This window comes from Gallus gallus, chromosome 1 (genome assembly GCF_016699485.2).
Source record: "Gallus gallus isolate bGalGal1 chromosome 1, bGalGal1.mat.broiler.GRCg7b, whole genome shotgun sequence".
Lineage (NCBI taxonomy): Eukaryota > Metazoa > Chordata > Aves > Galliformes > Phasianidae > Gallus > Gallus gallus.
This window is the reverse complement of record NC_052532.1, coordinates 11,252,663-11,271,572: the sequence shown is the minus strand read 5'-3', so window position 1 is coordinate 11,271,572 and position 18,910 is coordinate 11,252,663. Positions and strand designations below refer to the sequence as shown.

General features: G+C 37.2%; 1 protein-coding gene across 1 annotated transcript in view; it reads right to left on the bottom strand.

Moving 5' to 3' along the window:
- SEMA3C (semaphorin 3C) overlaps positions 1–18,910 on the bottom strand; it is a 122,123-nt gene that overhangs the window by 100,877 nt on the left and 2,336 nt on the right. Inside the window, exon 2 of the mRNA NM_204243.2 lies at positions 17,708–17,848. Coding sequence (NP_989574.2) covers positions 17,708–17,810 — 103 coding nt within the window. The 5' untranslated portion in view covers positions 17,811–17,848. The remainder of the gene's footprint in view (positions 1–17,707; positions 17,849–18,910) is intronic.

Genomic DNA, 18,910 nt, shown 5'->3' with positions numbered 1-18,910 from the left:
TTCGGAGGCCCAAACATCTCTTCTACTTTATTTTTCTTTTTTACTTGGGCAGAAGACTAGATACAGAAGGCAGCAACTATGAATCAAATTGGAGGAGACAGTAAGTGTGAAGAATTGTCAGGGCTGTGCACATTTTAGCTTGGCAAAATAGGACACAGTCTCTTAAGGAGCTTAGAAATAAATAACAATGGATTTTAAAGAAAAGGAAGGACATTAAAGAGATCAGCTCTATAAAATCCTTCTATAATTATACTATTTGAAAGACAGCCAAAATGGGGGTTGGGAAGGGCGCAGAAAGTAGGAACTCCGCTACATGAGACAGTGTATGATTTCACATAGGATCTTCTGTTAAACTTTTGTCTACAGAGCAGATAATCAGCTTTCTAATCCATAGTTCTGTAAGGTGTTAATGTTTCTTCAATGTGTTGCACTGTTAAGGACTGAATGGGTCTAGCTACTAACAGAAGTCAAGATCTGAAAAGGAAGAAAAACTTTGTAGCCACAGAAATTCCACTTTGCATTAGTAGAACTTACAGTTGCTCCCCCAGTGCTTACATTTCTTGGGTATTTGCAAGTCTCAGTTACTATGAACTTTTATTTTATCAATGTCTTAATGAATAAAGAGGCAGCGTGAACACTAAATATGTACTAGCAGTATTAGAAAGTTTATAAACATTTCTAGGTATCTAATGCTTCTTCTGAAATACTGAAGTATTAAGCTTCTTTTCTTTAAAGATGCTTTGGAGCTGAGTTTTCCGGCTCCTTTTATTACGAAAAAATCTTGCCTTCATTTTGACTTCACATAATTAAAGTCAAACCAGTAAGGCTGGTATGTGGATTTTACTTTTTCCTCTTCCACTAAAGACCTGAAACATAGGGAGAAATGTTCTTACTCTTAGTCCAATTCAGAAGAATCTTATTATTCTCAGCATAATGGAAAAAAGACAGCTTTAATGAGATAGATATGAGACATATTTAATGGGGTACAGGAGAGACAGAAATAAATTATCACTGCCCATCCATCCCCTGATTATTCCCACTAGCTAACACAAGTGCCAAAACAGCTCTGCTGAGAAAGAGCACTTTGCTTTTGACTTCACCTTTTCTTCACAACTGTAGTGTAACATTCTCTCAATTAGGAAAATTAAATATTCTCAGACATGAAAATATTAACTAACAATATGAGGCAATACAATTACAGGGAAGTGCTGTTTCCTTAACCTTTGTATGAACTTGTAAATTACTGATTTCTTTTTGTAGCAGTTGCTTGACATGCCTCATTTTAGTTGCTGCCAGTTGTCATAAGATAACAAAGTGCACAGAAGTCTTTAATTCTGCCTCCACCAGACAAACCTCAACAAAAATCTTGAGTAAAGTTGTGTGGGGTAGTGGCTAAAGAGAAAAGAGGAGACAACAGACCTGCAAACCAACTTTGCCTCTATAAATAATACAACGTGGCAATTACTGGCATGGGCAGGGAAAAAAGGACAACAGCAAATGTGTAACACTCCAGTCGTTCCAAAGGGATCAGCCAGGGCTGTCCTCAGGTCTCTCAGTGCCAACTCCACTTACACAGACTTTGAAACATCTGAAGTAGAGATGTAAGAAAAAATAATAGAATCATAGAATATCCCAAGTTGGAAGGGACCCATAGGATGGGGCCCTGGGCAATCTGATCTACTACATGATCTAGCAGATGGCAGCCCTGCCTGTGGCATGGGGGTTGGAACGTGTTGGTCTTTGAGGTCCCTTCCAACCCAAGCAATTCTATGATTCTGTGATTCAATGATCATTCAAGTATCATCAAATTCAACTCCTGGCTCCACAGAGAACCATTCAAAAATCAGACCTAAATCTGAGAGCTTTGTCCAGATGCTTCTTGAACTCTAGCAACTTGGTGCCATGACCACTGCGCTGGGAACACTGTTCCAGGGCCCAACCACCCTCTGGTGAAGAACCCTTTCCTGATATCCACCCTGACTCTCCCCGACAAAGTTCCATGCCGTTTCCTCGGGCCCTGTCGCTGCCACACAGAGCAGAGCTCAGCGCTGCCCCTCCGCTCCCTGTGAGGAGCTGCAGCCGCCATGAGGCCTCCCCTCAGCAACTCTGCTCTGGGCTGAGCAAACCCAGGAATCTCAGCCACTACTCCTCTGCCTTGGCATCCAGACATCATTTTTTTATTTTATTTTATTTTTTTTATTATTATTTAACTTCAATCTAACTTTCACTAGCAAGTTGAATGCTCTCTCACAGAGAAAAAAACCCAAAACGCTTAAGTGTCATGTATCATTGTGTTCACAGCACGCCTTCTGTTACAGCGGAAAATGGTAAAATGCAGATTTTTTGATATTACTGGAAAATACTACAATGATCCAAAGGTCATTAACATCACTGAATTTCAGAAGGTTTGCTTTTGCTAAATTAAATGTCTTTAGTTTTTCTTGTGTTTTGTCAAAATCCCACAGAAACATAGAAGGTAGAGAAAGATTGCAGTGGTTCACACCATATATGCTGTGGATGAACATCTGTGGACTATTTTAAAATTAAAATGCATCAGTTTAAAAGCACAGACATGAATACTGATTTATTTTGAGTTTTGTACCACAAGGTTTTGTAACACAAAGTTCTGTAAAACAATCTTCATTTTGAGTGTGTGTGCGGTATCCATAAAATTAAACTCAGAATAAAAGCTAGAAGAAACAGACTTTCTGTGCCTTTTTTCCCCTCAAGTGTTTCCTTAGGTTTTGACATTCTGGTTTGCTTCTTTCTGGGGTCTTAATGTATCCAGACTGCTCAGGTTACACTGGAGCAGTGGTTTTCAGTTATAATAATAATAATAATAACAATAATCTTGCAAGAGTTACTCTAGCATTCTGGATCACCATGCATGTCACTGTGTGTCTAGGACCACAACAAGGCACAATACCCCCTTTCCTGTGCTGAGTATTGATGTACCATAAACAGTAGGTTAGAATTTCTGTCTGGGTGGGATATGTACACAAGCAAAAAGACTTAATCCTATAAAACCATTTGCATGTATTATGGTCTACAAGCACAGCAACACTAAATCTGTTATTCCTTTTACCTTGCTTTCAGTCTCCTTTCTCATCTGTTGAAGACAAGGCAGAAAAGGTGTGGCAGCTGGGCAAACAGAGACAGCATATTTTGCTATGAACTGTGACCCCCAGATCCCAAGCATTATCTAGGGAAAAGAACCATTGCTTTATCCAAGAACAATCTTGTTGGTGCTTTCTATCATTGAGGAAAACATCAAAGGATTTTTCTTTCTTCTAACAATTTTGAAAGAAAATTGTTCTGTTTGTTCTTCAAAATGTATCTTCATTTCTTCTGGTTTTTCTTATCATTGGTATTTATTATAGTAGATAACAGCTGCTGAAAGCTTTCAATCACAGAGCTTTTGGAGGCTCATGGAAGCATCAAGCTAATGTTTTCAAATGGCTCTGGGATCTGAAGAGCTATCCTCAGGATTAAGGAAGATGAAAATGAATACCTCTTTTCAGACAAAATCCACCTGTCCTTTACCACACAGGGAACAAATCTATTTCACAAAGGGGAGTTTAAACCAATGAATCAACATGTTTTCTAGTTTATAATTCATATGAAATCTTTTTTGGTCCTATTTTGATATTACCAACATGACATGATGCTGTGGGTTCCTCACATGACATGAACTAGATATTTTAAATTAATAGGGAACTGGCTTTTCATATTTAACTCGTTGTACAAATTGATTTATGCACAGAGATTGAAAGGTATCCTCAGAAAGTTCTAGGAAAACTTCTGTGAAAGTGGCTGGCAGGCTATTTCCTCATGATACTTAAGCCTCAAGAAATACTCTGTAACTACCAGAGGGCACAACATTCATATTTATACACAGTCTCAAAAAAAAACCACCTCAATAGTTTAATCAAGCCCGCTACTGAGGTCAATGAAAGACTTCTTTTTTCTTCCCCAGCTGATCACTGAACACCTTAATGACAGTTACAAGCACACACAGACATATACACGGTCCTTACTCCAAGTCTACTCGATTTGAAATGATGAGTGATGAAGTTGAATCCTACATATGAAAAAATTCAGACTCTATTCATATTATATGTGGAAATACATATGGAGAAGGGCTAAGAGATAGTGAGCAGTTCCCAAAATTAATAGGTTGCCACTGGAATGGAAGAATCATTTTTGAAGACTAAAATTAAGTGGGGAAAAAACCCACAAAATTTCTGGAGCACACTGCATACAAGGAGAGATGAAAGTACTGCATTCATTCACATTAAGTAGCGAAGGAACATGGGACAAGCCAATTAGCTGTAAGGGAAAAAAACAAAAAACAAAAAACAAAAACCCAAAACCATTACTGGTTGCTCAGATAGGCTGTGGGATCTATATCCTTGGAGTTACTCAAATGTGAAGTGGACACATTACAGAACATCGTGATCTCTCCTTGACCTCATCAGACCTGCTTTGAGAAGGAGGCTGGCTAAAAGACCCTTCCAACCCACATAATTCTGTGGTTCTATAAAAGATGGAGAAAATAGAGCATTTTCATCAAATAACTGTTAGTCAGAGACCATTACTGCTCTTCTGAGAAGTTAAGGCAAGGTCCCCTGAGGAAGTCTAGGCAGCCTAGCAAGTAATATACTTTTTATGCTTTTTTCAAAGATTCAAAATAATGCATTATCAAGCACATGATTGAAAAGATTAAGCTCAGAAACGAGTATCACATTACCAGACTTTTGTATGTATGTTCTGTGTCTGTGTTGTTAAAGAACAGAGCTCACAAGCTCAGCCACTGAGAACAAAATACCACAGCTTGATAAAATTTAAAATGATATGCATATGAAACAGGATGTGGCCAGGTAGTTTCTCTGTTTGCAGTTTTAATATTATTTTTCCATACTTTTTCCCTACATACTTCTGTAATATATCAGGTAATATAGAACTCTCCCAGAAGTAGACACATATACCTCCACAACCACAGTATGTACTATACAAAGTTGATTTATCTGCTACATGTAACATTATATATGTGTACAGACACAAACTTTGAAAATAAACAGGAACCAGATGTCAAAGTAAGATAAGATCTAGTATCTGTTCTGAGACCAAAGGTACACCATCAAATTTGGTCAGAAATGTCACTTATTTAATTTAACTTTAATTTTACAAGTATTTTGGTAGAATTTTGAAAAATGAAAAAAATCCTGCATCTACACATTTAGTTACATTCTGTGTACTCCATCATTACACATAGTAATTTATTCATCAAGCCACAAGTAACAAGGCAATCTTTTTGTTGTTGTTGTTGTTTAAACAAGACAGGAATGAGACTGCATGCAGAAAATACAGACAGAATCATCTGAGAGATTGCTTTTGTGTTATTTCACGTAATGCAGCACATCTGTGACTTCATTAACATTCATTAGAAGAGGTATTTGTATATTCTGCTGTTCAGCCAGAGACAGGTACATATTCTTCCCTTCTAGGCCAGGGGGATGTAATGCATTTAACTGTAAGAAATGAAATCACACAGCATACAAGATTTCAAACAGGCACAGTAATTTGCAGTAGGCCTCCTAAAGAAAACTGAATTCCTGATGTGGAGTGTTTATAGCTTCCACTGTGGACACCCAGGCTGCCAGGTCATTTGGGTCACACTTCTGACCTTCCTGAGGAAAGTTACTTTTTTTCTTCTGAACTGCCAGACGAGCTGCCTAAGTGTCCTAGACACACCGCCAAACTTGATACCAACATCTTAATGCTCACACCTGCTGAACACTGATAAAATCCTAGAAGTGCAAAACCTGTGGGTTGGAATGGATGTCTGAAGGTTATGCTGCCCAAACTCCTCTCAAAACAGGACTCACTACTGAAGTGTGATGAGGTTACACAGGACCTCATGCAGCTAAATTCGGAATATCTGGATAGTTCACAGCTTGGCTGAACATCCTCTTTCAAGGATGGAAAAAAACCCACAAAAAACAATAACAATTAAAAAATGAAGGAAAAGTGTTACTATTTCTAAATTACATGCTAAAACTTGTGACACTTGTGTCTTGTCGCTGTGCATCTCTGAGAAGTGCTTGTCTTTGCCCTGTTCATAATTTCCCATTAGACAGTTGGAGGCAGCAGTGAAAATGCCCCTCAGCTTTCTCTTCATCAGGCTCAGTTAACACAGCTGCCTCAGCCTCTCCCTGCACATCACATGTTCCAGCCTTGTAACAGATCTGTGACCTCTTACTGGGCTTTTTCAATTTTCATGTCTCTTATGAGGGGGGCTGGCAAAGACAACAACGTCTCTCCACAAATCATATCAAATTGGAATGACTGACAAGAATTTAATACATAAATTCCATAATAGGTCAGAACCATATTCAACTTCTGCACAGAAAATGAATATTTTGCTTTCTAGTTGAGCATACAGAGATAAATACTTATATTTTCTCCAACATGAAAATGAGAATGCTTATATATTTAGATAGTTGAAGTCAGCTTCAAAGGAGCTGGAGATTGCCTCTGCAGCAGCTGCTGTGACTGAATGTGTCTTGTACAATGTGAGCTTGAGCAGAGTAAGTTCACCCCAGCTCCTTGTGCCCGTGAGTATTCTCCCTAAGTCCACTAACCTCTTGGTGACTGCTACATCAGCCTCTCAGTCTCTAGAGAAATACTTTTTCTCAAAAGGACCCTTGAAAGCAAAAGTGTCCCACATCTGCAATTCCTCTCTCATACATTTCCACGTAGGAACTATCTCTATCAGCCAAGAATCAGACCCACTTTGGACAAAGCTCATTTTCAGCTGCTCAGCAAACAGGTTGGGGCTATCACAGGCACAAGGCAGGAAAAATAACCAAAGGGAACAGTAAACAGTGAGTGGCCACCTTGTTTATTCAAAGTGCTGCAGTTTGTTGATGTTACATGCCATCTCAAGTCTAGCTGGTCTTAGATGTAAGATGCTTTCTCTCATATCCAGGTTTATTTGAAAGGGAGCTTTCTCTTACTGCCTAGGGAAGCTTTCCACAGCCACAGAAAAGCCAATAACAAAGATACTAACCTTAAAGCAAAGTTTTACCATTCGGAGTCTGAGTGAAAACAGTTCTTGCCTTTTGGACAAGACTAGGTAGAATTTGTTCACCTCTATAGGGACGAGGTAATTGAGCAACCAAGTATACAAGTGCATCTGTTAATAGAGAAAAATATTTGCTGGCAACTCATTTCAAACATGCCAGAGTTTAAAATTTTCTTTTCTGTAACTATCCGCCTTTCAGAAAAATCAGGTGAACATCTCCTTATATGTTGCTTTGGTGGCCTGGAAGAAATCCATCCTGTGAGAAGGTCAGGCTCCCTCATAATCAGCATTCGGTGTCTGGCCCCACCAACACCAATTAAAAACCACTCAATAGAAGCATGATTATAACAATTTATAATGGTAAGCAATCTCATCACTGAACAGCAGTGCTGAATTTAGCTAGAGTGTTCTTACAAGTGAGAGTGCTTTGGCAATGACATCCTGAGAATCTAGAATGAAATGTACTTTTTTGTTGGTATTTTTTAAAGAAGTAAATGGCACTTAAATCATCATCCATGGCAGATTTCTCTACCTACAAATAAAGCCAACTCAAATTTTTTGTTTTGTTTTGTTTTTTAATTAATTGTTTAATTTAATTAGAAGACCCACAAACACACCTAAGTAAACTTCCACTGCAACTATGAAACCTGTTTCAGTATTGATTCAGCTGACACAACCCTCCTCCATAAAACTCTTTTCAGAATCCCAGAATCAGGGTGGTCTGCCCTCCCCAGCTGCTATGAGAGATGCCAAATTCCTGTGCTTACCCCTCTACCCCAGAGCCTGCTTTTACTGAAGTGAACACAGAAGCAGGTTTAACTGGTCCAGCTGAATACGTACATACATGCATATATACCTACAAGTGCAGCTAGAGTTATGTCCTTTCCCTTCCATTGGCACCACACTGGTGCTTCATGAAGTCACTGCCCATTGTAAGGGTTTTGCAACAGGAGGGAGAATTCATCGACTGAAGAAACATACAGTGCCAAGCAGAGATGCTCTTGTGTCTCAGAGAAAAAGATGGGACCAGATAAAAGCCCATTGTTTCTTGGCCGTTGCCGGTTGGCAAAACCATGGCGGCCAGATTTGTAGCTTTTCTCTTTTGTTTTCTAAATAATGTCAGTGCAGACAGTGACGTACTTGACCACATCTGAAAGTTTCAAATGATTTTTGCAGTTTCGTGCAGTTTTATCACTTCAGGAATAGCCTCTCAGCTGCCTGTGTGAGCTTAAGAACACATTTAGTGACCTAAGTTCAGGAAATGGTAGAGAAGTTGTTTGAAAAACATCCAGTGAAATAAAGATCACTGACATTTGATTCTTCTTCTAACGCACTTTTAAAAACTATTTTTGAAGTATCCATTTACAAGCATCCGTGAGGAAAATAAGATTGCTACAAGAAAAATGAATGACTGGCAACCTTCTCATTGTAAAGAGACTTACTATAGAGATGATATTAAATCTGAAGTAATGACTTTACAAACATACTCCTTTTCATACTTCATTGTCAGGCATGCATACCTTTCTTTTTAACAGAAAATACAACAAAATACCTCACAAGGCCTTTAAACTCTTTTGTCTTTGCTGCAGGTTTATTTACCTTAAAGAAAAAAAAAAAGAAAGAAAAAAGACGGTGCATTATTTTCAACAGTGGCAGGAAGTGGATTTTTAACAGAATCAGCTTAAAAAATTCCAGCTGTGTTCACACTGAAGCCATCAAAAAGTTTAAACCCAGGATCAGTTCTCCATGCCAACTAAATCCTTTTCAGGCCTCAAAAAGTAAATTTTTGAAAAAATGCCAGGCCTCTCCTTGAAAATAACATCTTAATTGGTTGATATAAAAAAAAATGGAAAGTGCAATTCTGAAGATATAAGTGTTTATGTTTTAGTGCACTAGTTTGATCTTGTGGCTTGTAAGAACACTCAACATTTTAACATGGAGACAGTCTCACCAAACTGCAATGGCAGGCATGCAGGCTGGTTATTTCAGAAGAGGTGGAAATTCTAAACAGTAGAAAACTGAATATGTTATGAACTATCCTGTGCCTCTAAAACGCACCAGAAAAGTCAAAATGTGACCAGTGATTCCAAAGAAAACATGTTTAATTCCTGAATAGCCGGGGCTCAGTAGAAGACAAGGAAATTACAGTCTTGTTCTCTTCTGAGATCAATAATTGTTTTCAAGGAGTTTCTCTGTCACTTTTAGGTTCACACAAATGTCTGGGATAAAAAACAGTAAACATCATATGTACTGAGATGTGTATGTATAGTGCTTTGAATACACATACCTTTTTTGAATGAAAGACAAACTACTTCAGGATTATGAATACATCTATCCTACTGCTTTTCCCTCTTTATTTTCTTTTGTGTTATTAATCATTGTGTACATATGTGCCATGAAATCTATCTTCTACTGTCATTCAAAACTTTGCCTTCTCGGTCTGTTATGTGAGAAGGAAAGAAAATGAACCCACTCGCTGAACTGCAGTCAGACACCTGCCCCATAGATTTCCATTGTCCCTGTAAATCTAACACTGCAATTCCTTTAAGCTAGATGGCTGAGATGTACAACCTGATTTACACAGATGTTAAAAGAGGGGAAATATGTGTTCAATTGAATTGATTCTCTGCTGACAGAAATTGATTTATTCTTTATTCTTGAAGTTTTTTAAAAGCAAACACTTTTTTCATTAAAAAAGAAGGTAAAGGGAAATGATATTATAAAGAAAAAGAAAAAAAAACTAAGAAACAACCACAACTGATCAGTAGTTTTTTTCATATAATAGAGAAGATAGCTGAAAGTTTTAATATGTCACACATTTACTATGCGACTGAAGATAATTCCTTTTTCTTCATCTCACTATGCCAATCTGACCCTTTTAATGGCTGAAAATGATTCCTTTAATTAAAGAATTTGGCTTCAGATTCCTTTTGACATTTTTCTCTTTTTTTCTTTAAGTAATTGCCAAGAGATGTTTTGTTTTTCCATTAAGCAACTTGGCAACCCAGGGTGACTGTGAGGTCTCCTCAATCATAATCTAAAAGATAATTTAAGTGAAGCAATCATTTATCCCAGAGCAGTAAGCAAGATCAGGTAGACAGTTCAAAACTTTGGGTATTCACTTCGAACCGTTACTATATGCTGCATTTCCAAAAAGTGTATTTGCACTTGAGATTTGAACTAAAAGTAAAATATTCTCATAAAAACAGGGTATATTTTCATATGAAGTTTCTACTTACAGCCCCCAAATGATGATAATAGTAATAAAACCTTCTTCCTTCCTCAAGCTAACTGAGCTCATTAAAGATGTTATATTACACTTCAGAAGAGCAAGGAAGCGTTACATCCTGAGATGGTGGCCAAATTCTATTTTTGAGAGAATTAAGACCTTAGCCCTGAAGGGTTCTCATAGGCTACCTCTCCTCTCATGGTGATTTGATGGCATACAGGAGCTCTGAACTGATGAAATGCTATTCCAGAGATTTTTCTATCAAGCTGCTTGGATGGAGGAGGGGTGGGAGTTAGAAGAATATTTGTTTCAGATAATGATGAAATACCCTGGATTGCAGTTTCATGTAGATGAAACATATGATGGTAGCTGGACAGCTTTTCAAAATGTTGTTTTTGGTTTTCACTGCTGTCTTGGAACTTATAATTATTTTAAGGTCTTAAAATATTTACACTGTGTTTCTGAAAATAATCTAGGTGTAATCTGGGGTATTAATTGTGGAGGAATATAAAATACACCTTTGCACACATAATTTTTTGTGTAAGAGAAACAGTTGGGAATATCCCATATACTAGCTATTTCTCAAATGGCAAGGAAACATGACCTCCACCAACCTTACCCACAAAAGGAGCAAGAGATTCTTTCATCATAGAGAGAAAGTTATCCTTATATTTACAAGAATAAGGAGAAAAATAGATTTATTGAAAGGGCATGATGGTCCTACCACCAGAAAAAAAGATGGTTTCATGGGAGAGGCAGAGCTATCACTCCTTATCTCCATTCTGCTGTGTTACCAGAGTCTTAGCTCCAGTATATCAGCAAGCAGGATTTCTGCTTTCCAAAGAATTCATGTCAGTGATGGATGAAATCGGGATGCAAATGCAAAGCATTTTCTCATACAAACTCTAACTGTACCAATTCTGAACAGAACAAGGATGGAAGTACAAAGGGAAGGGAGGGAGAATTAACAGTGTAAGCCCTTCATTAATCACTACCTTCTATTTCATTACTGGAAAGACACACTTATCTTTATTTGCACACAGCTAGGTGTCAGAACTTCTGACTCATGCAGGTAACGAAGTACCTTTCACACCTCGGGTGCATCCCTGAGGCCCCAGCTCTGTAATTGAATGAAGAGGGGAAAACACAGAGCCTTCTTTTAACCTGGTGCTTGCTGCAGCCACAACAATCTGCATGTAAGATGAGATGGCACACTGAAATGGAAAATTGTCCTTATCAAAGGCCTTTCCCCCAGGAAAGAGTGCCTAGTCTTTTTATTGAGGAGTGTAATTGAGAACACTTAAAAGATGGTACCAAAAGGAACAAAATACACATGTTGAGGGAACAGCCAGCAGCCAGTTCAAGTGGCATGATAAGGTCTTGGTCTATGTATTTATTCATGCTAGGATCTCAGTCAACGCACTTCAATAAAATGAGTAATTGTTGTGAGTCACATCACTAATTATATCTGATACACAAAAAGGCTTGTGCAACAACACATATCAAAGAGTACTGTGAACTCATCCAGTAAAGAAACGGCTCACAGAGAAGCTCTTATTACTGATAATAATTCTGAAAAAGATAGGGGATTAGAAATGTCTATGACATTTTTTCCTCTCATTGCATTTTTTTTTAAACATAAAAGATGTGTTGTATAATATGGCAATAAGGCTATGTAGAGACTTCAGCATTTGCTTGAGACACAAAACACAAGGAAGAAATATAACAAGAGGACAGTGGGATTGTCCAAGATAGCTATTTCTTCTGTGAAAAGTAGAGACAGCTAATGATGTGCTGAATCTGTAAAAATGCTCTAAGAAAGTTTTGATTTTTCTATATATATATAAAAAAAAAGTCAAACAGTGATGGTTCAGATACAGGTCAGATTGAATGAACTGGGAAAAAGAAAGAGATTAAAGGGAGTAAATAAATTCTTAGACTTTCTAGCATGCAAGGAACAGTCACGTCTCCTCAGACTTCGCAGTTTAGATGACTAGTTCATTCAAGAATAGGATTACATTAATGAACTTTTCCTTTAAACCTGGAGCCTGACAATTAATTACCTAGAAGACCATGTTCTTATTTATGTTGTCCTATGAGGGTACTTTTATAGACTTTAGAGAATCTATAATCAACAAGCCAAACATTGTCTATAATTTCAGCTTTATTACATGGGTTTTCACAACTGAAGTCACAGCACATATAATCTAACTCTGGATACAGTACCAGTAGAATACATTTTCTTCCCATACTCTTTCAACAATGGCAGAGAAGCCAAGTTAGTTGCACTGTTGCTGACCAAGAGTTAGCATGAAAACAATCAGGTTTAATGTTTATTTGGCAGTGGGTTCTCTACCCATTAAACTCTAGAAGGACTTTAATGAGTCAAGAATTTATCCCATAGTACCTTTAATATCTCTTAGAAAATACTGTAAGTTACATTTAACACATAGCCTATTCAAATAATTCAATTCATATACAAGATTCATATTATTATGTCTCTATCTGTTGATTTCTAACAGTAAAAGAATGTACATACAGAGAAAACAAAGATCTAAAAGCTACCTTCAGACTGTAATTTGTAAATTACTTATCTTTCATAACAACTAAAGATTTAGTTGTCAGTTATACCAAATGTAACAATACCAACTTCACTGTTAAAGAGAGCGTTAGTTGAAAATATTCAAGAAAAAGTTAAATTTTTTGATCTCCAGTGTGAAACAAGAGAATTGAATTTTCACATGGTTGGTGCTCAGCTCTTTGTAAATCAGCATCATTTGAGATCTATTAAGCTGTGAAAGCCACAACTCAGTCACTTCTGAGAAAATATGACCCACAGTTTGCTAAATATTATGCCACTAAAAATACACTTGAGATTTCTAGGTAAGTTCTGAAAAAATAAAAGTAAAAAAAATAAAACAATGTTTTTCTTTTCTCTCTCTTTAAAAACGAAAATGAACACAGCTCCTTTACTTCATTTTGCAAGTAGCTTTTATTCCACGGACACCACCAAATATTCAATCAACTGTTTAAGCAAAAACCATTGCCTACTAGAATGTCATCAGCACAAAGTCCATCAAATAATAAATGAACTTTTTATTAACTGTGGTAACATTAACATTACAATGAGGGATTGTTTAGAAACAAGTTGTACTGCTGTTGCTCAAGAGCTCAAAGAAAATGGTTCTCAGTTCCTTTATTTCTCCTTGAGGGTAACCACAGGGGTTGCATTAAATCTTTTTAAATATGTTGACAGTTGAATGTGTGCTGCTGTTGCTCTGGTGACATTTTATGCTTTTTAATTGTCATTAATGAAGCTGACTGATACTTTCTTAAAAGTGCTTTACGTGTTCTAGTAATTTTAAGACAAAAAGAGAAACAAAACCGTCTGCAAATTAGCCTTGATCCACTTCTCTTATGGAATTTTCACGGTAGACAATGGGAGAATCTGTATGGGAAATATCTGCTTGGCCAGACATTTCAGATAGGAATGCATGAAATGTTCCCAGTAAACTGTGAAATTATCACTTGATTTTGTGTCTGTATAAATTCAAAAGTTCAAAGATGAGCTTGAATATATTTTCAAAAATAAGTAGTGAAAATACTTTGACAGATTCAGAACCTGATGTTAAAGCAGCACAGCCCAGCTCACACTGGGCTTTTAGTAAGCTTGAAAATGTAAATGGGAGCTGGAACAAAAAAGTTTGAAACTATCCTGGCATCTCATAACTCTACTGTTATTATGATAATACTCCCACTAGCCTTGAGAAAGGCTTGCCACTATGGAGACTAAGGGACACAGCTCCCTGTTATCTGTTCAGAAACATGTACTAATAAGGAGAAATGTATGTAATTGGAGAAATAGAGTCATGATTCTTGATAGTTCATAAACAGATAAGTCATTTGCTATGAGGAGAAAAACTATGGTTCTTTAAATTATGATGGGTGATTTAACTACATTAGGAAGATCTATTACAGGGCAAGAAGCTAGAAGAGGTAAGAGGAGGAAGAATGGTGTAGGGACGTGTTGAGTCCCTCCCTAAACCAGGTACCCCAGATCCCACATGCTCAATGGTAACACGACAAACAATTCCAACACTATTGCAGCTGCTACACCACAGGCTTCACAACTTTGCAATTTAAGAACCAGAAAAAGCTGGAGCCACCTTTTTTTAGCTGAAGCAGCTCTTCAGATGTAGCACATAATTGATGGCCTGAGCCATTACTGTTAAACAGGCCAATTAAGTTATGATAAATCACTCCAAGCAAATTGAGAACTCCGTTGCCTGATTCTCTATAGGCCTTGTGCTGGATGTAACTGCATATACCTGTGCAAAGCATGCAGCTCAGCTCCAGGCTGACATTTTCTTTTTATCTGAGTGAATGTCTATGCACAGTGCAAACAAAAATCAGGCCCAGGAGCTCTGCATGACACGGGAATTTTCAAGACACTCAGGGTGCAGGCAGCAATAAGTTCCACACTCATGTCAGACTCACATTTAACAATCTCAGCTAAGTCATGAACTACATTTTAATTAGACAAGAGGCCAAGCTTTTGATTTCAAAAATAGAAATTAGGGTTGCAGTCCTTCACCCATTGAAGTTAATTGCAAAGTCCCTATTATCAGGCTCTTGAGGTATTACCCAGGCTTACTTTTTAATTACAGTTGATTCTTAATGAAGTAGATGGCAAACAGAAAAGCAGCCCATGATTCAGACGATTCACATTTTTATCTTTCTTGATGAACAACAGAATAGGTCAAGATACTTGCTGGATTTTCCCATGAGAAATGCCGTGATGTGAATAAGCTCAATTGACTTGATCCTGAAGGAGCAGGTTAGCTTTGAAAAGCATCACTCATTTTCTCCTCCTGTACACATTCTATCCCCAAAACATAAGCATTGTAATTACTGACAGTAAGCCAAATCCAATTCAGAACTTGAAAAATATCATGTAAGTAACTTAAGCTTGAATGACTTGTCTTTATTGTCTAATGTCATTTAAAACATAAGGAGCCCTAATTATAGTTCTGTTTTCAAATGATGCACTTTAAAAAGAGTGACAACTATCCATAAAAACCTGACAACTTCTCAGGGCGTGGAGACAGCCAATAACTTGATATTTCTATGTGATTTAGCGAAACAATACAATACTTTATATTTTTCCTCTTATTTTACTGTCTCTGTAAATAAACAAATTATAGAACAGCAGCTAGAACTACTGGTAGGACCATTATCTTGTTGTACACAAGAACCTGCAAACTCTCATTTCACGTAAAGAAAATTCTTCTTCACCATCTGGAAATTAGGCTTAAAAATAATCTTACTGTTTTCATCTTGTATGAAAAGATCAGTCCTATATTTCAGATGTTACTTGATGTATTATAAAATGCCTGTGTAATTTCTTCTATGACTTTGACAGACCCATTTAAAAAAATAAAAGATTTATATTTATACACACACACACTTTAGGAAAAGTCTGAATATTAAAATAAGTATTAGGGAAATTTAAATGTCCATTTTAATATATTAAGAAAGTATCACTATGTTTAGGTAATACTTTCTACTTTCACTGAAAAAGATTCTCAGTTCTACTCATGAAAAGCATTGCTTTAAAAAAAAAACAAGGCCATGGAACAAACCATGCAACTCCTGTTGTAGGATTAATCTGTAACCAGTGCACTACTCTATGACACAGAGCTGACGCAGCTCCTATCAGAGGAAGGAGGGACAACCTCCTTTCAAACCAGGACAAAGTAAGTTTTCAATTTACCTAGTCATTACCTTTTTCCTGAATCCCTAAACTTCACCCCCCCCCCAATCCTATGGGTGGCACTGTGTTTCAGAATGAAACACAAATCTTTCTAGCCCCGGCTAAAACCACTTGCCCCTTATTACAATTCTTTCACAAGACTGAATGGGAAAAACCTGAGTGCTTCCTACCTCACACTCCAATAGGAGATCAAAGGAAACTTAGATTACTGTCAAGGCTACTGTGGACAGAATGTACAACTCTGAACCAGCCTACTTCATATAACCGTGACAGGCCTGCAAGCACAGTACATAATCATGTCCAAATTTGATTCTAGATTGAGTTGTGTAGAATCAGTACCATCTACATTAAATCGCCATTATTTCCACAAGGAAAGGAAATTCCCACTTGCTTCTTCATTTGGCAGCACCCTCTTTGAATATCAGTTTTACCATTGCCTTTACTGGAACCACGCCAATAAGCACCTACTGAGCTCAAACACTTAGAGCCCTACACTTCCAACATAGAACACCTTGCATTGTTCAGTCTATTTCACATTTGTACTTGGCAGGCTTCATTCCAATACCTCTCTGACCCAGAAGTACATAATTATAACCATTGCTATGAACAGCAATTTGAATTACTTCATAACTACAGCAAATGTCAAAATGGTACTTCAAATATTGATCAGAGACTACGCAGATTATGCCCATGTCAGGGCATGGCAACTGCAGGACAGCCTCACACTCACAAGCCGTACAGCTCATCCTAGTATACCCTATCAGTGCAGGTAGCAGTGAGCCATGAAGCCTCAGAGACAATCCCAGAAAATGGAGAGTGTTGAGGAAAGTGAATGTCCTTGTATTTAGTGACAAACTCTGCTCAAATTTAACAGAAGACCAAAGAGCACACACATTCTCAAGTGGTGGCCAAAGTACCACATGATGACCAAAATCAGCATTTAACAGAGGGCTTAATTCTAGAAGAATAAGCTACCTTGCTATTAAAGTAAAATTGAGGTAATTGGATTAATAATGTATTGCTCATCACTTCAGAAGTAAACACACATTTCTTTTGAAAACAATTATTCCAATTACTTGTGTACAGAAGGCAGGCATCCATGATTTGAAATGGTAAGTACATAAAACACATTTTATCAAGTGTGCAAAAATCTGTGTTGCCAAAGGACTCTGTCTTGGTACCTTGGTCAACCTTCAAGCAGCGCCATTTTCAGAGTGTAAATAACTCAGCTGGGCACCAAGTGGAAGTAACTAAACTTATTAACCATTTCTATTACACGCCATGTACCTTACATACTTTTTCTTTCCAAAAAAGATAAGAAGTAAAATCTTTAGCTGTTACTAAGTCATAATAACTTTTAAATAAAGAAAAGCGATTACTATTTTAAATAAAGAAAAAGGGAGTATTATTATTTCGAATAAAGAAAAGGGATGTATGCATAGTAGCAGTGAACTTCAGGAGAGAATCAAACTTAGATTGACAGGTACCTCAACAACACAAACCAAATATAGTTAACTGTGGGCACAGACTAAATAGACAATTTCTACTTAGTTACTGAATTGAAGGCAGAGAAGAAAATGTTCAATCATAACATAAGAATGTTTATCTTCTTTCTTACCATTGAATGTTAAAAACACCCTTGCTTGAGGCTGGGAAGATCCTTTTACACTGCTAAAGTAAATAAATATCCCAAACACCGCGTGCAGTGCAAGAACTGCCATCTCTTCAGATTTGCAAGTTAATATCCAAGAAATGAAACCTGAAAGAAAGAGAATTGGCATTACATGTTGTCACACAATTTTGTGGAGCACAGACAGCACTACAGAACAATCTGTGCTAAAATGCTTTCCCATATGATGCCATGATATATGATAATATGAAGGAGGTGGAGCACTTCTGTTTTTTCTTTGTAGACCTGAAAATGGTCTTCTCCAGCTGTGCTCTGTGCTAGCACAATAAGAGCTCTCTGCTGTTAGAATGAACCTGCAGAGCCTTAGTTTTGGCCACAGAAGACTACAGTATTAGATTCAGATTATTTAAATAAAGACAATTCCACCTGCTGGAAAAATAATTATACTAAATGTCAAGGCAGAGCAAAGCAAGGACAGGAGATAAAGTTTCACGAATAAAAAGCTGGCTGATATTTTTAGACCTCTTGCCTTAGTAAACATCATATTTAATCTTTCTTTTTTTTTTTTTAAACATTTCAAATCCAAGGTGTTTGGAAATGAGCTTTGAGTTGAGTGCTCTAATAGCCCTCTATACCCTCTTTTAAGAGGAAATCCTGAATGTGTGCGTCACTAATCTCAAAAGCACTGAAACCAAAAGTATTTCAACATGCTTGAAACTATTAATCAACATTTGCTTTTTGGACTATCTCCTTTTGAGACACTTAGTTTCTCTCTTAGACATTTACACAGCACTAAAATTGCCCTGTGTTAGACAGCATGTAAACACTTGATACTTGGGTTACTCCCCCTATACATCTGCTGAATCTACATTCATTTTATATGGGGAAGCTGTTGAGAATACTCAGCTCTTCAGAGAACAGAAAACACTTCAAAACAAATCTGCACCATTTTGAAGGTCAGGAAGATTCACAATAGGCTTTAGCTCATGGGAGTCAGTGTCACTTTCCTACCAATTCCAGTTGACTTTGGACTACATCCATAAAACTCAAATATTAGTGACTGAATACTGTGTATCTATGATGCTCATAAACAGCATCTCTCCAAAAATTGTGAAGTTCAGATTTTATTTTTCTTATGAGAACTTTGATCATGGTGCCCATGATTTTCTTCAGCTCAGCCTAGTCTTCTTC